Source organism: Eulemur rufifrons, chromosome 28 (assembly GCF_041146395.1).
Source record: "Eulemur rufifrons isolate Redbay chromosome 28, OSU_ERuf_1, whole genome shotgun sequence".
Classification (NCBI taxonomy): Eukaryota; Metazoa; Chordata; class Mammalia; order Primates; family Lemuridae; genus Eulemur; species Eulemur rufifrons.
The window spans coordinates 40951279-40973633 of NC_091010.1; the positions used below are offsets into that span (position 1 = coordinate 40951279).

At 35.3% G+C, this 22355-nt stretch overlaps 1 protein-coding gene across 1 annotated transcript in view; it reads left to right on the top strand.

The window, feature by feature from the left end:
* The window catches only part of BTAF1 (B-TFIID TATA-box binding protein associated factor 1), a 72576-nt gene that overhangs the window by 43043 nt on the left and 7178 nt on the right, over nt 1-22355 (top strand). The window contains exons 22-33 of the mRNA XM_069460456.1: nt 262-371; nt 2056-2257; nt 3281-3429; nt 11039-11191; nt 12069-12190; nt 12281-12448; nt 14557-14634; nt 14771-14900; nt 16804-16945; nt 17032-17162; nt 19716-19841; nt 21296-21448. Coding sequence (XP_069316557.1) covers nt 262-371; nt 2056-2257; nt 3281-3429; nt 11039-11191; nt 12069-12190; nt 12281-12448; nt 14557-14634; nt 14771-14900; nt 16804-16945; nt 17032-17162; nt 19716-19841; nt 21296-21448 — 1664 coding nt within the window. The remainder of the gene's footprint in view (nt 1-261; nt 372-2055; nt 2258-3280; nt 3430-11038; nt 11192-12068; nt 12191-12280; nt 12449-14556; nt 14635-14770; nt 14901-16803; nt 16946-17031; nt 17163-19715; nt 19842-21295; nt 21449-22355) is intronic.

Consider the following 22355-nt stretch of genomic DNA (forward strand, 5'->3'; position numbering starts at 1 on the left):
GCGTGGTGGTGTGCGCCTGCAGTCCCAGCTATGCCTCCTGAGGCAAGAGGATCACTTAAGCCCAGGAGTTTGGGGTTGTAGTAAGCTACAAACGAAGCCACTGCACTCTACTCAGGGTGACAGAGCGAGACTGTCTAAATTTAAAAAAGGTAAAATTGACTCTCCTATGCTAGCTAGGGAGGAACTAAAAATTTTTGTGGCTCTGTAGTTTGAAAAATTATTTGCAAGATTGTACAGACTTAAAACAATATATTTTAATAGATGGAAAGTCCCTCCTGGAAAAGGGAGATGGCCCTGCTCAAGAATTGGTGAATTCTCTGCAAGTTTTTGAAACAGCAGCAGCTTCAATGGATTCCGAGCTTCATCCCTTGGTAACTAATCCGTGCAAGCGTAATGTTTCTTCAAATAAAACAAGTGATCTTAAGGTTTGAAAAGTGCAACTTTGATGTCATGCTTAGTAATTGCATTTTTCTTTTATGGTATAACTAGATTCCTCCTTTATTGACAGTGCAGCTCTTGTGGCCTTTGAGGTAAAGCTAGAGTTGGGTGCATGAATGATACAGAACCCAATCTGGAAGCTTTAAATAAGGGGCATTGGGGAAAAGACTCTGATGACACAGAAGCCAGGTATAAGCAGGAAGGAAGTTGCAGCCCTGCTCATCTAGACCATCCTAATAATATAGCACCAAGAAAGGAAGAGCACATATAATAAAACTTGTTTCCTAGATAAATATAGAGTTAGAAGGAAGTCACTTGCCTAAGATGAAACTGGTCAGTGACATAGATAGAACACTGGTTTGTGATTTTTTTTTTTTTTACTATTAAAATATTTCTTAAAAAAGAATTGGGACAGAGAGAGGAGGAAAATAAACTAGAGAATTAATTATCTGGTTTTTCCATAGAAGAAATTTTTTCCATATATCTACTTAAGGAAGCGCTCTGCAATTTATAGTGTTATAAAGGGTACTCGCTTCAATTCTCTACTGTTACCTAATCTAAAAGGCAGAATCTAGGAGGGAATAGAGAAGAATGTAGTTTTTCTGTTTGTAAAGTATATCATTTTTCTGGTTTAAAATTCTACTGATTTCCTATTAGCAGAGAAAGATAGAGTCTATCTGTATGCTGTTATCCTCCATGATTAACAACATGCATTCAGCTGATCTGTAAGACTTGTCTGTAGAACAGCTACTTGGCTCTTAGTAACATTAATCCTAGCATTCCATGCAGCATTTAATAATGAGGTGTTATTGTAATGCTTTTGTGATCATAACACCTGTGGTAAGCCATGAAGTTTAAGTGGAAAATACCTACCAAAATAGGATGCTTAGGAAATAATGAGGAACACTCAATCCAATGAATAAAAATTATAAGGGGATAATGGCTCATGCCTGTAATCCTAGTACTTTGGGAGGCTGAGAAGGGAGGATTGCTCGAGGCCAACCTGAGCCATGTGTGAGACCCCATCTCTACCAAAAAAAAACAAAAAACAAACAGAAAAATTAGCCAGGTGTGGTGGTATGTGCCTGTAGTCTCAGCTACCCTGGAGGCTAAGGTAGGTGTATTGCTTGAGCCTGGGAGTTTGAGGTTGCAGTAAGCTATGATGATGCACTGTACTTTAGCCTGGGTGACAGAGATCATGTCCTTCCCCACCCCACTCCACAAATGTACCTAAACCAGTGCTGCCAAATTTGGAGGAGGCTGGTGATGATTGGTGCCATTTTCTCAGCCTCAGTAGGAGAATCTTGCAAATATCTTTGATTTGTTTTCTGCTAATTTTAGAAAGAGTTTAGTGTTCCTGGATGCCTAAGAGAGGATATAAATGGGAGAAATTTGGCACCTCTTCTTTTTCCTTTCCATTTTGAAAGAATTATAATATTAATACCTTAGTTTGGATTTAGATCAGTTTTCTATTGAGGATGTTTTGACAGTAATGTTTTCAAGTATTTGTAGACTCATTTCAAATATTGAGAACTTCCTTGAACATGGGCTGTTTTAGTTACATTTTGAACAGTAGATTCTCTGAGAATTCTCATTGCCTTTACCTTTTTGTTTTAGTTGGTACAGCATTTGCCTCATCTTTATATGTGCCTCCAGTACCCCAGCACTGCAGTGAGGCACATGGCTGCTCGTTGTGTGGGCGTCATGAGCAAAATAGCTACCATGGAAACAATGAATATTTTTTTGGAGAAGGTTCTTCCATGGCTGGGAGCAATTGATGACAATGTGAAACAAGAGGGCGCAATTGAAGCACTTGCCTGTATCCTTTTACATTTTGACAAAATATCAGGAAATTATATTAAGTTTACTTAAGGATGAGTAAAATAAAATTGATTTGTCAGTTACGCATATAAATAACCTGACTTGTTCCAAAAGAAAACTTTCTTCTTATTTGGGAGTATTTTTATATTTTATTGCAAATACATTACAAATATACTTACATTTTACTATGAAAATTATCACAAGGAAAATTTGAAGAATTACTGTTACTTTAAGACATCTTTTTAATAGGCAAAATAGTTTTATGCACCTTATGAACTATATATTTATCTACTAACCAATCCGCTTATTTGACTTATAATCAGTGTTTTATTAATGTCAATCAAGTACTATATAGGTAGTCCCTGTGTTATAAACATTATGTTTCCAAAGTTTGTTCATTACTTGGGTGGAAAATGACCAAAATGTACTAGATAATTAGAAATATACAGTCAAGCTCTTTGCTAAGGGTATGGCAGCAACTGACATTCTTTAACTTGACGTATCTGAAAGATATTTCTCAGATCGAGAAAGATGGATGAAGATCAAATCAGTAGAAACTCTGGTTCAAAAATGCTGAAGATTACAGGAGAACTGCGCTTACTAGGCCCACTATATCCAGTTGGTGATCATCAAGATCCTGGTGGGAAATTTGGAATTAATTTTTGAGTGACACTGAGTTGTGCTCCCTCACTTACAATGTGATTCCTTTTATTTTGACATTTGAATTCTAGAACTTTGTAGGAATTTTTATACCAAAAAAATAAAATCTTATTAATAAAGCTTCCTCTAACCTTCCTCAGACAAAAAAACATAATTTTATATTCTTAATCATTAGAAAGTTATGTAATGTTTTCAGAGGAACAACAAAGTGTACAAATGCTGTTGTAATTGAATCTTAGGCCTTGAAGATCAGTCTATTCCCTCATAATGATGAATCTTTTTAAAAGTTACAATCTTGGTGTATCAATTTGTTTGTGAAAACATCCATCTCATTTTGAAATTTCCTTAATCACTTACTCAGGTGTAATGGAACAACTAGATGTTGGCATTGTTCCATATATTGTCCTTTTAGTTGTTCCCGTGTTGGGAAGAATGAGTGATCAGACAGACAGTGTAAGATTTATGGCTACGCAGTGTTTTGCAACACTAATTAGACTCATGCCACTTGAGGTAAGTTGAAGATACTTGCTTTATAGACTTAATGTTTTCTGTAACTTTATCCATAATAATTGTGACCCTTTTTAAGAATACATCAGGTTTTTTTTAAAAAGGCATTATTTCAAAAATATTTATAAGTTTTAAGATCTTATACTTTAATCGGTACTTTAAAAAAAAGAGGGTTTTAATTTAAGTAAAACAAAAAAATCAGACACTATGGTTCCTGAAAGAATGATAATTCATTGATGCTCTTTTAAAAATAGAATTGTTGCTAAGTTTCTCTGTCAGCATCTAGGTAAAGTTTCTGGGCTGAAGTTTATATGAAAGGTAAATTTTAGAGATGGTAATTAAAACTGTAAAAAGCAAATAAAGTCTGTGTGGGAGCATGAAGCAAGAAGACTAGAAGACTGATGTTGGAGCATTTTGGAGTACATTCATGGGACATAAATGATGTGTGGTCATGGCAGGAAATAGAAGTGTCTTTAAGCAAGGGAAGAGCCAGGATCCTGCTACCAAGCTGCTTATAATATTTTGATGGGATTTATATAATTTAAGAAATAGTAAGTATGCACATCATCCATGTGTATCATGTATAAGTATTTCCTTTATATTGCTGAATAGTATTCCATTGTATGGACATACCACATTTTGTTTATTCATTCACCAGTTGATGGATATTTGGATTGTTACCAGTTTAGCTACTATGAAAAATGCTACTGTGAACATGCATTTTGTAATTCTTTGTGTGGATGAATGTTTTTATTTCTTTTGAGTAAGTACTTAGAAATGAAATTGCTAGGTTATATGGTAAGTTTGTTTAACTTTTTAAGAAACTACCGAACTATTTTCCAAAATAACTGTATCATTTTACATTCCTAAAAGCAAAGTATGAGTATAAATTGGATAACCTCTTTGAAAAAAAGTTTGACTATATCTGGTAAAGTTGAAGATACCCATCCTAATAACCTCGCAAATCCATTCTATGTATATACATACCCCAGAGAAACTCAACACATGTAGCAAGACATATTTTCAAGAATATTTATTATAGCATTATTTATAATAGTATAAAACTGGAAATCATTCAAATGTTCACAAATAGTAGATATGTAAATTGTATATTATTATGCTGCAACAAAGACAAACTACAGATATATACAACAGTATTAATGAATCATTAACATAGGATTCTATTTTTATGAAGTTCAAAAACAGGCAAAAGAAACTTGAATAAGTAGGTGATGAACATAGAAACAAAAATAAGAAAAATTAACATAAAAATCAGTCATGTGATTACCTCTTGGGGAAAGGATAGGAGGCTATGATTGGGAAGGAGTATGTGGGATCTTCTAGGGTGATGGCAGAGCTGTTTTTCTTGATCTGGTTATACAGGTGTTTTATAATTTATTAAACTATTCATTTTTTCTATGTTTCTCTGCATGTATATTTCATTTCACATTAAAAAATGTTGAAACCACCACCATCACAACAAAAACAGGTAATAGACTACTGTATCAAAAGACCTTGGTGTCATTTCCAGAATTTTTTCCATCCTCTGCTTCTAGATCAAATTCTCTTAAACTCCTGGGCCTTATACTACCTGTAAACTAAATGGGTTGTACTTAGTCCCCTGGTTCTTTTTTAGCTTTAAAATCAATAGCAATGGAAAGCCATTATGTGTTCTTTAAGCAAAGGAGATGATGAAAGCAGTGTTATAAGAAAATCAATTTAATAGCTGTTTGAATGTGGATTCAAATTGCCACAGAACAGAGTTCAGATCCACTGTGAGGTGATAAAGGGTCTAAACTACGATGCTGCAATAAGCTTTTGGGTTTTTTGGTTTGTTTGTTTGTTCAGAAAGAATAACAGTACTTAATAACAGATTGACAAAGAGAAGAGATTTTGAACTTTAGATATTGAGAAAAGATTAGTAAGGTTCACATTGATAGATGTGAAAATTATGAGAATATGATACAGATTTTGCTTCTGGCCATGATGGAAAACCAGGGACCAGATTTATCCTCTGATATTAACTAGAAAACCAGACAAAATGTGTCAAACAATAGTTTTCAGATATTGGAAAGTAGTCAACACTGGATAGTGATCTGCGAGAGGAGAGAAACAAATGAAGTGCTTTAGCTTATTGCATGGAGCAAGTTTCTAAGCCATAGTATAGACAAGGGAAACCCGAAGAGAGCCCAGTAGTCTTGCTGTGTTGAATAGTCAGAGTTGGAGGAAGACAGGATGGCTAGAATTTGCAAGACAGAGTACCTGAGAAGAGATAACTGCACAGAGAGAAAGCTCCAGAGGTCCACAGAGGGGTTCCCTCAAGTCTTTGGCTGAGTATTCATCTGCACATATGTATGAAAAAACTTTTGAGACTGGGGAAAGAATCACTGGAATGGAATAGGTGGAGCAATTTCCAGAGCTCAAGAATCACTGGAATGGAATAGGTGGAGCAATTTCCAGAGCTCACACAGGATCAGGAATAGTTTGTACTACCACCAAGCAGAGTAGCAAGATTTTCTCTACCTATATAGAGTATCAAGTATTTTCCTTAGAAGCATATTACTTCAGTAATGGAGCCAAATTATCCCTTGACAAAAGGCTGATTTGGACCCACCTTGACAAACTGGAAAAGAACCCTTAAAAGGATCTAATTAATTTCAACTAACTTTACTTCCCAGAAAAAAAGGCCCAAAATATATAAAGTAATATATATTTTTTTAAAAAAAATACAGTACCTAACAACATAAAACTTATGATGTTTGACATCCACTAAAAAATTCCCGGGCATGAAAATATGCCCAAAAACCAGAAGAAAAATCAGTCAATGGAATTAGACCCTGAAATGACCCAGATAATAGAATTAGTAGACAAGGACATTAAAACATACTCCATATGTTCAAGAAAATAGAGGAAAGCATGAGTGTGATGAACAAAATGGAGGATATAAGAATGATCCAAGTTGAACTTATAGAAATGAAAAAAATTAAAAATACTGGATTTAATTAATAGCAGGTTAAACTACTATGGAAGAAAATATTAGTGAATTTGAAGACATAGCAATAGAAACCAGAAAGTCATGTAAGTTCATTCCTGTTCCTCTTTCTCTTGATGTTCTCTGTTAAGTCTTCATAGGAAAAATCATGTACTTTTCTGAAATATATACTATCAAGGAATCAGGGAATATCAGCCAAGGGATTTTGATATAAGCTCTAATTTCCTGCACTATTAGTAACTCTTGCTGAATTTTATGGGAATCAGCAATGAAGACACTCAAAAAGGGCTTCCTGGTATGAACAATATTTATGACTCTTGGGTTTAGGGTTTCATTATTAGGGAATGGATCTAGTTATATAGCCATATGTCTTGTTATTTCTTAAAAATTGCCTGAAGATAAATATATGAAGATTTTGCCTGTAGTCCTAGCACTCTGGGAGGCCGAGGTGGGAGGATTGCTTGAGCTCAGGGCTCCGAGACCAGCCTGAGCAAAAATGAGACCCTGTCTCTACAAAAAAATAGAAAATAAATTAGCCAGGTGTGGTGGCACATGCCTGTAGCCCAAGCTTTTTGGGAGGCTGAAGCAAGAGGATCGGAGCCCAAGAGTTTGAGGTTGCGGTGAGCTGTGTTGATGTCACTTTACTTTAGCCAGGGCGATAGTGAGACTGTGTCTCAAAAAAAAAAAAAAAAAAAAAGATGATACTGTTATTCTTTATAAAAGAATTGTACAGAAAGACTTTATTTTGATGGTTACTATTATTTTGATGGTGTTAGATGTGCTAAATGTTAATTTTTATCTTAATAAAGTTGTTAATTCCAAAACCTTCTGAAAATAGGTAGTCATTTTTAAAACTAAGTGTACATACCTCATTTCTAATACTGTTTCTGGTGTTACATGGACTATATATATATTTTAATTAAATTTAATTGAAATTCTGTTTCCAGAGTTTTAAATTTCTTAACTTAGACACCATAGGGAAGTAGTTCTTAAACTTTTTGGTTTCAGGGCCTTTTTTTTAAAAAAGTTTCATTTTTTTATTTTAATGATATATAACATGATTTGATATATGTATACATTGTGAAATGGTTAAATCAAACCAATTAACATATCTGTTTCCTCACATAGTTAGCATTTTTTATGGTGAGAACATGTAAGATTTCTTAGCAATTTCCAACTATATAATACATTATTATTAACTATAGTCACCATGCTGTATAATAGATTACAAAATTTACTCATCCTGTCTGACAGAAACTTTGTACCCTTTAAACAACATCTCCCTCCACCCTCTCCCACCACTGGCAACCATCATTCTACTCTTTGCTTCTATGAGTTCAACTTTTTTAGATTCCATATGTAAGTGAGATCATGGAGTATTTGTCTTTCTATGCCTAGCTTGTTTTCCTTAGCATAATGTCATCCAAGTTCATCCATGTTGTCAAAAATGACAGGATTTCCTTCTTTTTAAAGGCTGAATAGTATTCCACTGTGTGTGTATACACACACACACACACACACACACACACACATATATATATAAAACACAATACCTATTGGGCATTTATATGTCTTCTTTTGAGAAATATCTATCCAGGTCCTTTGCCCATTTTTTAATCTGGTTGTTTTCTTTCTGTTGAGCTGTTTGAGTTCCTTATAAATTTTACATATTAACCCCTTACCAGATTTATGGTTCGCAAATAATTTTTCCCATTCTGTAGGTTATGTCTTCACTTTGTTGACTGTTTTCTTTGCTGTGCAAAATCTTTGTAGTTTGATGCAATCTCATTTGTCTACATAAGTTGAGTATCTCTTATCTGAAATACTTGGGACCAGAGGAAGTGTTTTGGATTTTGGAATATTTGAATTATACTTACCAGTTAAGTATCCTTAACTTGAAAATCCAAAATCTGAAATGCTGGAATGAGCATTTCATTTGAGCGTCATGTCAGCAGTCAGAAAGTTGCAAATTTTCAGATTTGGGATGCTTAATTTTTGCTTCAGTTTTGTTTCTTGTGCTTTTGGGGTCATATCCCCCCCAAAATAATTGCCCAGATAAATATCAAGAAGCCTTTTGCCTGTGTTTTCTTCAAGTATTTTTATAGTTTCAGTCCATATGTTTAAGTCTTTGATTCATTGTAACCTGATTTTTGTATATGGTATAAGATAAGGGTCCATTTTCATTTTTCTGTGTGTGGATATCCAGTTTTCCCAGCACCATCTATTGGAGAGACTGTCTTTTCCTTGTTTGCTTTTGGTAACTTTGTCAAAGATCAATTAACTATAAACGTGTGGATTTATTTCTTAGCTCTCTGTTCTGTTCTATTGGTCTATGTCTGTTTTTATGCCACTATCACGCTGTTTTGATTACTATAGTTTTGTAGTATATTTTGAAATCAGGTAGTGTGGTCCCTCCAGCTTTGTTCTTTTTCCTTAATATTGCTTTGGCTATTTGGGGTGTTTTTTCTATTTCTGTGAAAAATGCTACTGGAATTTTGATAGGGATTACATTAAATCTGTAGATTGTCTTGGGCAGTATGGACGTTTTTAATAATACTAATTTTTCTAATCCATGAACATTTATTTTCCATACTTATTTCCATCTATTTGTATCTCCAGTTTCTTTCACTAATGTTTTATAGTTTTCAGTGTATAGATCTTTCACCTCTTTAGTTAAATTTATTCCTAAGTTGTTGCTTCTTTTTTGATGCTGTTGTAAATGGGTTTGTTTTCTTGATTTCTTTTTTCAGGTAGACTGTTGTTAATGTCAGGACCTCTTTACACTCTTAAAAATTGAAGACACCAAAGAGCTTTTTTTTATGATATTTTCTGTTATAGAAATTGAAACCAAAAAATTTTTAAAGAATTCATTTAAATAACAAGCCCATTACATGGTATCTAATTAATTTTTTAAATAAAATAACTATTTTCTAAAATAATAAGTTAGCGAGAAGAGTGGCATTGTTTTATATTTTTGCAAATCTCTTAGGTCTGATTTAATGGTAGATAGCTGTATTCTCATATTTGCTTGAGCATTTAGTCTGTTGTAATATGTTTTGGTTGAGTATATGAAAAAAATCCAGCCTCACAGAGATTAGGTAGTTAGAAAAGGGAGCAGTATTTTGACAGCCTTCTCAAATAATTATGGATAGTATTTTATCTGATAGCATACCAAAACTTGAAAATAGAGTTTATTAAATGTTATGTGCAATGTAGAATCTAAAATCCTGTCAATGAAGGTTTCTTACTCTCTTTCTCTCTCTCTCTTCCATACTCTTAAAATTCATAGGTTTGTCTTATAATTTTAAATGGATCTTTTACTTATGTTTTATAACATTATACATGGGTCATTTGGAAAATATTGGTTCACTGAGTTACATAAATCTTCCACAGGTTGACACATTTCATTACATATTTTTAAAAATGTTTGTTAATATCACCAGCAAAAGTTCTTTTAATTGGGAAGCTGTTAATTTCTCTTAAAAACTTGAATTTTATCACTGACAACAAGTGATGTCAGTTGTTTTCCTTGAAATGACAGGGTTATTTTTGAAAAAATTTCAGCCAAATACCAAAGTCAGAATAACCGTAGTTTTCCAGTCCTTCCAAATAAAATGTTATTCCAGAAAAAGTAGCTGTGTTAATGTACTTTCTGTCTCCTGGGCAAAATTTGTCTAAAGAGGACAAGTATCATCTGATGTTTCCTAGTTTAGTAATCATAAATCTTTTAAGAATATGATAAATCAGGCAATGAAGAGACATAAAGTTAGATACATTCAGGATGGATATGTGAACACTACAGAGTTTGTCAAGGAAATTTTTGGAGTATTGAAGACTTTAGTTTTTTTTTTTTTTTAAATGGCCAGTTCAGCTCACATTTTAAATAATCTTATAAGTGCTTTTCCTCAATATATTGTACTTTGACAAACAGCAGAAGTGCTTTATATGTACAAAGATGTGCACTCAAGGATTGAGATTTAATAAAATTAATCATTTTTACTGCTTTATCAAGGACATTCTTAAGTAAAACTGGCTGTTTGAAAAAAATGCATGGCTGTGAGGAATACAATGGCTACTAGTGCATTTTGGTGCCATTGCCTTCTTTCTGAGGCACAAGAAGTCTTCCTCACCATAACTTTTGCACCATTAGTGCAGATGTCACCACAGTGAAAAAAGCAAATAATGTTTTCCTTTTACTATGTATGAAATAACTGAAAAGGTCTTGGGGATCCACAGGGGCCTTGCAGACCACATTTTGAGAACCAATACCTTTCTGTATCAGAACACTAAAATTGGGAAGCACTAGTAACAGCATTTAATTTAAAATAAACTATACAACTTTATTTGCCTCTTTATCAAATAATGTATGATGTGGAAACATTAAGTTGTAGCTTATGGTCTTTAAACTATCTCAAATGTATTTACTTACTAGTCTAACTGTGTCACTTTCAATACTTCTCAAATTCTTTAAATTTGTTTGTCTTCAAGTCTCTAAAAGTATACAATTTTTTGGATTTCTTTTTTCTGTGTATTTTTGTTTTGATAAGACTTGAAATCATTTGATACATCTGAGGATGAAAAAATTGCGAGTAGTTTTAACACACCTTTAAATCATTTTAGGCAGGCATTCCAGATCCCCCAAATATGTCAGAAGAATTAATCCAATTGAAAGCAAAGGAGCGACACTTTTTGGAGCAATTGTTAGATGGGAAGAAGTTGGAAAATTATAAAATTCCAGTACCAATCAATGCTGAACTCAGAAAATATCAGCAGGTAAGTTTTATGCTCAGCTTATAAATATGAATAGTGATTTCTCCTTTCAGATGAACCTTGAAGAATTTTTAAAATTGATTTAGGGCTGGGCGTGGTGGCTCACACCTGAAATTCCAGCACTATGCCAGGCCAAGGCAAGAGGATCTCTTGAGGCCAGGAATTCGAGACTAGCCTGGGCAATACAGTAGGATCCCAGTCTCTACAAAAAAAATTAAAAATTAGCCTTGCAGCATGGTGGCATGTGCCTGTAGTCTCAGCTACTAGGAAAGCTGAGGTGAGAGGATTTCATGAGCCCAGGAGTTTGAGGCTGCAGTGAGCTATGATTTCACCACTGCACTCCAGCCTGGGCAACAGGGAGACTCCATCTTGTAAAAAAAAAAAAAAAAAAAAAGATTTAGTAAAACCTTGTGTTTAGTCTCTTATACCTATTTATTTCTTTTTTGCCTATATAAAGATTTTTGGTCTATGTAAACATGTGTGTTTTTTTTGTTTGTTTGTTTTTTGAGACAGAGTCTCGCTCTGTTGCCCAGGCAAGAGTGCTGTGGCATCAGCCTAGTTCACAGCAGTCTCAAACTCCTGGGCTCAAGCAATCCTACTGCCTCAGCCTCCAGAGTAGCTGGGACTACAGGCATGTGCCACCATGCCCGGCTAATTTTTTCTCTATATTTTTAGTTGTCCCTATAATTTCTTTGTATTTTTAGTAGAGACAGGGTCTCGGTCTTGCTCAGGCTAGTCTCAAACTTCTGACCTCGAGCAATCCTCCCGCCTCGACCTCCCAGAGTGCTAGGATTACCCAGCCAAACATGTTTTTTGTAAGAAAAAAATTTTTGTGATCTGTTCATGTGTATAATTTTTCTCTTTCTCCCCAACTTCACAGGATGGTGTGAACTGGTTAGCATTTCTTAATAAGTATAAACTTCATGGAATTCTGTGTGATGACATGGGTTTAGGGAAAACTTTACAGTCCATCTGCATCCTAGCAGGAGATCATTGCCACAGGTAATTTAAAATGTTATTTTAAAATAAGGTTTCCAGGTTCTGAGAAATGTAAACAAGCTGTTTAATTTATTGTGTTTTGCTGTTATAAAGGGCCCAAGAATATGCAAGATCAAAATTGGCAGAATGTATGCCACTTCCTTCTTTGGTGGTTTGTCCACCAACATTAACAGGTCATTGGGTGGATGAAGTAGGTAAATTTTGCTCCAGAGAATATCTCAATCCATTGCACTATACTGGGCCTCCCACTGAAAGAATAAGGTAAGAACAACAAAAATGTTTAATCTTTTGTCTTAAGTAGTTTGGAAGAATAAAATTTATTAAAAATGAATTCTAATTAGCCGTTTTGGTTGTAAGACACAGGAACTTATTCAACTTATTTAAGAAAAGTGAGTATACTTTGGTAAGATATAATCAGTGAGGCTTATCAAATGTCAGGGACTTTAGCAATTGTACAGTCAGTTGGGCTTAGAGTGTTGGAGCTGGGGAATTATCAGGAACCAAAGCCATTCTGTATGCTCCTTTTGGGAGCCTGTGACTATAGCATCTCCTTGGTGCTTCTGTTGTATTCTTATTCTCTGCCCACTTCCCTAAGAGTTTTTCTTTTGAGCCCTGCACAGTGGCATGTGCCTACAGTACCAGCTACTCAGGAGGCTGAGGCAGGAGGATTGTTTGAGCCCAGGAGTTTGAGTCCAGCCTAGACAACATAGTGAGCCCCCTACCCCTTGTCTCAAAAAAAAAAAAAAAAAGGCATTTCCCTTTGCTCTGCTCCCTTATCTTCCTTCCCTGTCCCCAAAAGTACTTTTGGTCCACAGTGGCTGTTGTAGCTGCCCTGCTGTCATGGCAGCACTGGAGTTCTTTTGGCTTTACCTCCTTCCTGTTAACTAGTATATTTCTTATATTCCTAACTATAGATTTTGAAGAGCAGAAGCTCATTAACTTTAGTTTATTTTTCAAAGATTGGATAGGCATAGGTTACTGCATAGGTTAGTCCATAGATTTGCTGTACATCTGTATTAATACAAATATAATATTAGCTATTATTAAATAATGTTATTAAAATTTTTAGTTTTAATATTAGCACTTACTGGCTAGGTGCTTGCTATTCTAAGCAGCTTTACATTATTGTAAAATTGCGTATTCTCAGTCACCTTATGAGGTATGAGTATTGTTATTCCAATTTTGAGATAAGCAGTCTAAAGCATGGGGCCTGGGTCCAAGGTCACTCAGCCAACTAAGTGGGCAGAGTGAGGATTTGAACACAGGTAGCTCAAAAGCTTACTCTTTTTTTTTTTTTTTTTTAAAGATAGGGAGTCTCACTCTGTCACCCAGGCGGAAGTGCAGCAATGCAGTCATAGCTCACTGCAGCCTTGGATTCCTGGTCTCAGTGATCCTCTTGCCTTAGTCTCCCAAGTAGCTGGGGCTATAAATACATACCACCATGCCCAGCTAATTTTTTATTATATTTTTTTAGAGATGGGGTCTTGCTATGTTGCTTAAATTGGTCTCAAATTACTGTCCTCAAGCGAGCCTCCTAAGTAGCTGGGATTACAGGTGCAAGCTACCATACCCAGCAAAAGCTTGTACTCTTGAGCAGTTTACCGAAGTGCCTCTTAGTTAGAATTCATTCATTTGTAAGTGATAAAAATTCAACTCAAACTAGCTTAAGCAAACAGGAAATTCATTATACACTTGCTTGAGAATTTCAGGCATGGATTCTTGCTTCATACACATTCAGTCTTCCTCCCCATACATAACTTGTTGTATAGGTCTCTACTGAACTTCATCTACAGTTGGTAAATAAGATGACCATGGGTAGTTCCAGGCCTATATTCTCCTAGCTTGGCAGCTATAGTAAACAGATCTTCCCTCTCCCATCCTAATATATCAGTATTGAAGATAACTGGCTGGCCTCGTTTGGGTCATGCCCCTAAACCAGTCTTTGTGATCAGGGGATAAGATATTGTGAATAGCTCAATCTGGTTCAAATGCTTCATCTCTGATGACTGTGGGGACATATGATTGATAGTTCACCCCACCCCCACGCTCCCTTAAACAACATGGAGGGGTAAAGGAATAGTGCCCCCAAGGGAAGGATGTTGGCAAATAGAGTTAAAATGTCCACCATATTTTCAGTCTTGTGCAAATCTCTTTTCTGATCAGACTGAGTAAGGCAACATGGCCAAATCATGAGAAGAGTGGCCTTTCAGGTAGAAGGGTCATGCACATAGAATAAGCAGAAGGGAATGCTGGGCTTAGTAGGTGGATTGAAAGCACCTCATATGATGGTAGCTGTAGTTTCACCTTTAAAATTGTGTTAAAAACGTTTCAGAGTCCCTGTTTCCAATTTTATTTCTTTTAAAATAAAGGTTACAGCACCAAGTAAAAAGGCACAATCTGATAGTGGCTTCATATGATGTTGTGAGGAATGACATAGATTTCTTTAGGTAAGAATTAAAATTTTTTTCTTTAGAAAAACTTAAATTTGAAGTCCCTTAATATATATCTTCCTACTTTAAAGATTCTTCATATAATTCTGATATATAGTAAAAGATACTAAAATTTTTTATTTATTTCCCTTAGAAATATTAAATTTAACTACTGTATTCTTGATGAAGGCCATGTCATCAAAAATGGAAAAACAAAATTGTCAAAAGCAGTAAAACAGCTGACTGCTAATTATAGGATTATTCTTTCTGGAACACCAATCCAGGTAATTATTTACTATTCTTTTTTTTTTTTATATATTTGCCAGGTAGAGAGTAGGTTTGGCATTTGGCAGTGAAGTAGAGTTTTCTTTAGTTTATAGAGATAATTTTCCAGTAATCACGTTGCTTGTTTAATGGTTCATTTGGTATATAGCAGTATCTGAACAGACCAGGTTTTAAAAGTCATAATTAGCTGGGTGCGGTGGCTTATGCCTATAGTCCCAGCTACTTGGGAGGCTGAAAAAGAAGGATCACTGAGCCCAGGAGTTCAAGGTTATGGTATGCTGTGGTCATACCTGTGAACAGCCACTGCACTCCAGCCTGAGCAACATAGCGAGACCCTGTGTCTAATAAAAAATAAAATTAAAAAAATTGAGAAGTCATATTTAAAATATAATTTTAGGCTATGTAAATAGAAGTCTTGTGTCTAAAGTATGAAAGATGTAAGTCAGACTCTACTCCACACTGGTCATTCTCCTTTTGTATTGATATACCACAATCTAATTTAACATTGAAAAGCGAGAGTCAGAGATAAATCATCATATAGTAGATATGTGAATACCTGATATCAGGAGGAAGTTGAAGGGACACGATTATAGAAGTTTATCTTAGAAAAAGAAGGATATGGGTATGTAGAGGTCTTCAGATACTTTTGAGAGATTTTGTTGTCATCCAGAGGAATTATTTGCAAATTTTCACATCTAACTTGGATAGCAAACTCTGGTAGGAAGATGCTCCCCTCAATCATTCTTCAGTTAATGGAGGAATAAATGCCAAGTGACCACCAAGATTCCTTCCAACTCTAAAAAATTGATGGTTCTTTATTTATGTACTTATTACTTTTTCTTTTAAATTTAATTTTGGTGATGGACTGATTATTATAAGGGTTAGTGTTTTGTCCATTAAGTGAGCTCTGTGGATTTTAATAACCACAAGAGATAAACTTAATTACAGGCTTTTCTAAATTTATGAAAAATTTTAAAAAAGTATTTTTAGAAGGGAAGAAGACTATTTAGACTTGAATTATCAAGATTTATTGTGCTTCAGTTTAAAGTTATATGGAAACGTCACAGTAATTTAAAATAGGTTATTGCTTTTAATTTGTTCAGACGTCAAAAGAAGTTTTTTGGTTATTGTGTACATAAAGGCACTCCTTTTCCCCCCACCTGAATAATATGGCTATGAAGCCATAAGGTGGCTTTTTATACTGCAATGCCATGGGGGCCCAGTGTCAGGGGGCAGAGGCTGAGTAAGATTAGAAGAGTGTCTGAATGGGAGGACAGCCCAGTTGCTGAGCTAGAGCCAGGGTGAGGAGGGCTTCTGGAAGGGGAGGGGAGAAGAAGCATACCTTAGGATCTACACCTATTGGGAAAGGTTATCCAAAATGAAAAGGTGCTGACATCTTTTTCTTTTTTTCCATTAAACTTTAGCTATAGAATGGGAAAGAATCTGTGCCTTTGCCTTGTGACCCATAAATACTGGGTGGACTTAACTTATAGCCAAACTCTTCGAGGTTTTTTGTTGTTGGTGAAGTGGTGATAGTGGCCAGATTCCTTAAATCTTGCCATTAATTTGAGTGTCAAAGATAAATTAAAAGAATCAGAAACTTACTTATCTTTCTTCTCTTCTGTTTACTACTTCATATATGCCAACAATAGGGTATTAACACTGTAGACCAAGATTTATTTGGGTGATGGAGACTTGAGGATTTCCCCCAAATAGGACTGAATATTTTCTCCAAGGATACTGATCTTAATTTTACCCATTAAAGACTTGCACCATATACCTAAAAATGTAGTGATTATCTTCATCTGTATTATCATAGTAGGCTTACATTAATATTCCATTTCTTTAAGTGTAAGGAAATAATCCCAGTAAAGATAATTGGTGTTTCTTTTTTATATTCAGAACAACGTTTTGGAGCTGTGGTCATTATTTGATTTCCTCATGCCAGGATTTTTGGGTACTGAACGCCAGTTTGCTGCTCGATATGGTAAACCTATATTAGCAAGTAGGGATGCTCGAAGTTCCAGTCGAGAACAAGAAGCAGGTATGAAAGAGGTAATTGTAAACCATGTGTAAGTGAATTTAATTTATCCCTAACTTTTTCAAGCCATTTTCTCTTACTATTAACAGGTGTTCTTGCTATGGATGCCCTGCACCGCCAAGTCCTGCCATTTCTTTTGAGAAGAATGAAAGAAGATGTTTTGCAGGATCTTCCACCTAAAATTATTCAAGACTATTATTGCACTCTTAGTCCTCTCCAGGTTAGGAGTGTGGTGTCTGTGGGTTTTGGTGATATGTTTATTAGCAGAATGTTTTGGGGGGGGGTTTTGTTTTTGGTGATGGAGTTTTTTGGGGGGTGGGGAGAGGGAAGACAGTCTTGCTTTGTTGCCCTGGGTAAAGTGCAGTGGTGTCATCATAGCTCACTGCAACCTCAAACTCCTGGGCTCAAGCGATTCTCCTGCCTCAGCCTCCCTAGTAGCTGGGACTACAAGCATGTGCCAGCATGCCTGGCTAATATTTCTATTAATATTTTTTGTAGAGATGGGGTCTTGCTGTTGCTCAGGCTGGTCTTGAACTCCTGGCCTCAAGCAATTCTCCCACCTCAGCCTCCCAGAGTGCTAGGATTATAGGCGTGAGCCACTGCGCCCAGCCTGTTTTCTTATATGTTTATTGTAGTTAATTTGAAAGGTCACAAAGTTAAATTGATGAGGAAATAAGTAAATGTTTATGAAGGCCAAAGATCTGCCTCTGAAAGTTGTCATATTCTTTTTTATTTTTTAAATTTTTTTTAATTTTTTATTTATTTTTTATTTTTTTGAGACAGAGTCTCACTCTGTTGCCTGGGCTAGAGTGCTGTGGCATCAGCCTAGCTCACAGCAACCTCAAACTCCTGGGCTCAAGCAATCCTTCTGCCTTAGCCTCCTGAGTAGCTGGGATTACAGGCATGCGCCACCATGCCCGGCTAATTTTTTCTATATATTTTTAGTTGTCCAGATAATTTCTATTTTTTTGGAAGAGATGGGGTCTCGCTCTTGCTCAGGGTGGTCTCGAACTCCTGAGCTCAAACAATCCACCCGCCTCGGCCTCCCAGAGTGCTAGGATTACAGGCGTGAGCCACCGCACCCAGCCCGAATGTTGTCATATTCTTACAACAGCATTATAGGTAGTGTTAATCCCCATTTTTGCAAATTAAGAAAGTGATGCTTAGAAAAGTTAAGTAGCTTGCCCATGGTCGTAGAGCTAATAGACAGTCATGCATCACTTAGCAATGAGGATGAAACGCATCATTAGGTGATTTTGTCATTGTGTGAACATTGTGGAGTGTATTTACACAGGCCTAGATGGTATAGCCTACTCCATACCTAGGCTATATGATATAGCCTATAGTTCCTAGGCTATAACCCTGTATAGCATGTTACTCTATTGAATACTGTAGGCAATTATAACACAGTGGTGTTTGTATATCTAAACATATAAAAGGTATGGTAAAAATGTGGCTTTATAATCTTATGGGACTACTGTCATATACGTGCTCTTTCATTAACCAAAATATCCTTATGCAGTGCAGGACTGTATTATCAGGGGTGAATTTCAAACCTTGGTCAGTGGGACTTCATCCTCTTTGAAGTATTATGGCATTTCCCATAAATGTCCACAATAAATTTTGCCTTCTGCACAGTTCTGATTTTGTACATAGAGATCATTATCCAAGAAATTTATTGTGAAGTCTTTCCTTGTACTTTTCTAAGTGGAAACTCCCTTGTCTTAGTAAGACATAGCTTCAAAAGCAGAATTTTCTGTTTGGATGTTTATTTTATGCTTTAAGTTTGTTTGTGTCAATCTATTTTAATATTAGGAGCTGATTAAGTATGGTCAAATGAATAAAAGATTATAGATATACACAGAAACTTACTTTCCCCCACACCCTCCAGTGAATAGGTAGTTAACCTGTTAGTCAGTATTGATTTGTTGATCTTTTCAACTTGGATTTATTGGGCCAGATAGTAGTCTGGAGGCTGTGAGTTCTGTGATTCTTCTATACTATCTACCTCATCTCTTGTTCTCCCATTCCTCCATTTGCAGAAATTGAATTAATATTTCTTGAATATCTTAGGAGTAATGAGATAAAAACTTTTAAAATTAGGTACAATAAAGAAAAAATGGCACACGAAAAACATCTGCGATGCTATACTGGTGGTGGTGCTATAACATAGGCATAAAACACATTTAAGTAATCTGGAGGAAGGGAGCACCAAAGGGAAGTGATGTTTTGGCTTTGTTAGCATTCACAGGTTTTTTATTTTCCGATTTCTGTTCTTTGGTGCTCTAGATTTTCTTCCCTTTCACATTATTTTAGCAAGTACAAGGCAGGAACCCAGACCCCAAAGTACTACTTTAAACTTGGTATGCATTTCCCCTTTTAGGCTAGCAGTAACATTCTTTTAAAATTTGGTACTTAACAGGGTCTTGACCATATCACTTCATTTAAGGAAGATTTTCTTCATTTACTTGTAAAGGTTCAGGTTCTCCTTTATTGGTAATATGTTTATTTTCCTAAACAGTGGAAAAATTGAGTCTAAGACTGATTAGTATTTTTAATATTTTAGGAGCCAAACTTAATGTGTTTATACTTGTTTTGTAAATATAATTTTAAAGGAATTTATCAAGATGGAGTGGATAATCTGTATTGGTAGTGAATTATAATTTTTTTTATTAATGAGGGCTGATTAAATTTCTGCTCTTATTGGCCTTTGATAGTTATGTGTTTTGAACAATTGAAAATAAATATAACTTTTATGGGGATGATTTTACAGGTTCAGCTCTATGAAGATTTTGCTAAGTCTCGTGCCAAGTGTGATGTTGATGAAACAGTTTCTTCAGCTGCACTTTCTGAAGAAACTGAAAAACCAAAGCTTAAAGCTACAGGCCATGTATTCCAGGTATAGATTACAGTCTACTTTTTAAATGCTGAAGAATATTTTTCAGTGAGACAGTTACTATATGGAACATTGAAATATGGGTTTATTTAAATTTTTTTCAATATCATGTATATATTCATTCTTGAAAAGTTAAAATATCTAATATTAATTGGTAAGTACTTGTTCAAAATGTAATGTATATGTTTGTATATTACATGAAAAGAAGGTTTTTAGAATACAGAATCTTTTGCTTTTTCATTCAGAAAATATTGGAACACTTAACACATGGCAGTAATTTTTCTAACTTCTGAGGTTACTTAAAGTAGTAGATAAAACAGATTCCTTCCATGGTAGAGATGAAAAATAAATAAATAAGTAAAATCCACATTATGTAAGAAAAAATAAAGCAGAAAATGGAGTTATAGAATATGGGAGTCTGGGGTAGGTCGTGGTTTCTTAATAGAGGGGATGAGGACCACTTCACTGAGAAGATGACATTTGAGCAAAGACCTAAAGGAAGATTGAGGCATGCAGGTATGTAGGGGGAAATGATTCCAGGCAGAGGATACCCAAAGTACAGAAGTCCCAAGACAGATCATGCCTCATGTGCTTAAGAGAATAGCAAATGAAAAAGAGTTGGCAAGTGTTAACTTACTTTTTCTTAACCTCTTGAAATATTCCACTGTAGAAAACCTCCCACCAGTAGATTAAATACTGTAGCATTTTTAAAGATAGAAGAGGCAAAGATGGTTGTGAAGACTTACACCTCTCCCAGGATTTTTCCCCCACAATTTTGATTATAGTGCTCAACAATGTCTTGGGCCTTGTCAGTGGAGCTTGCTGATACAAAAACTGTGTGCCAGGGGTGAGGCACAAATCATAAGCCAAGTAAGAGGCAGAAGAGAGTGTGGTTGAATCAGAGAAAAGAAGAGACCATGTAGGATTCTATTTCTCAAACACAACCACTTGAGACAATCACCCAATTCCTCTTCCTTCCCCCCTCCAGATCTGCTGAATCAGAATACTGTGTAGGAGGGAGAGATTTGCAGGTTGATAAGGTCCTCAAGAAATTTTTATACTCCCTGAAGTTTGAGCAATCTTTCCTTTCAGAAATGATGCCTAGTTCCAGAAGCATCTGTCTGCATTATCAGTCACTTTGAGTGGGAAAGGGTTTTAAAGGAGATGATAAATGAGGCACTCATTTTGTCATAAGAAGCTCATTGTCTAGTGGGGGACACAGGCATAAACAGTACAATTTATACAAGTTGTAAATGTCCTTATAGAAATACATACAAATTGCACAGAAATCATAGAGGAGACATTTGAACTGGTTCTTGAAGAATGAGTAGAAGTTTGCCAAGTGAGAACAGGGAGAAAGACATTCTAAACAGAATAGCATAGGAAAAGACACAGAGACATAAACATTTGTGGTACGTGAAATGGACTCGTGTACACTTTTTTTCCCTCTCTTAAAGGCATTACAGTACTTACGTAAATTGTGCAACCATCCAGCATTAGTCTTAACACCTCAACATCCAGAGTTCAAGAGCACTACTGAAAAACTGGCAGTTCAGAATTCTTCTCTTCATGATATTCAACATGCCCCAAAACTCTCAGCTTTGAAACAGGTATGTATTTTTTTAAGTGTTAGATGTGTGTTGCACACTCCTGATATGTAACACTCGGTTAATTAATTTGCTTTTCCCAAAGATTACTGATGTGTTTACCATTTCTTTTTTAATTTGGTTTGTTAAAATTTTGATACAGCTTTTTAAAAAATTGTGGTAAAATATATATAGCACAAAATATGCCATGTCAATTATTTTCAAGTGTACAAATCTGTGGCATTAATTACATTTATAATGTCATACAAACATCACCACTCTTTCCAAAATATTTGCATCACTCAAACAGAAACTTTGTACTCATCAAACAATAACTCTCCATTCTCCCTTCCCCTAGTCCCTGGTAATGTCTACTTTCTATGAATTTTTGTCTTCTAAATATTTCATATAAGTAGAATCAAAGTATTTGTCCTTTTGTAACTGGCTTATTTCACTTAGCATAATTTTTCCAAAGTTCATCCATGTTGCAGCATATATCAGTACTTCATTGCTTTTTATGGCTTAATAATAGTCCATTGTATGGATATACCACATTTCATTTATCCATTCATGTGTCAGTCAAGACTTGAGTTGTTTCTACCTTTTTGCTGTTATGAATAATGCTGTAGTGAACATTGGCTTAAAAATATCTATTTGAGTCCCTCTTTTTATTTCTTTAGAATATAAACTAAGTAGTGGAACAGCTAGGTCATATGGCAGTTCTACGTTTAACTTTTTCAGGAACTGCCAAACTATTTTCCATAGTGGCTACATTACATTCCCACCAGGGTTCCAGTTTCACCACATCCTTGCCAACACATATTTCCCTTTTTTTTTTTTTTAATTATTGCCAACCTACTAGGTGTGAAGTGATAACTCATTGTGGATTTGATTTGCTATTCCCTAATGACTAATGATGTTGCGCATCTTT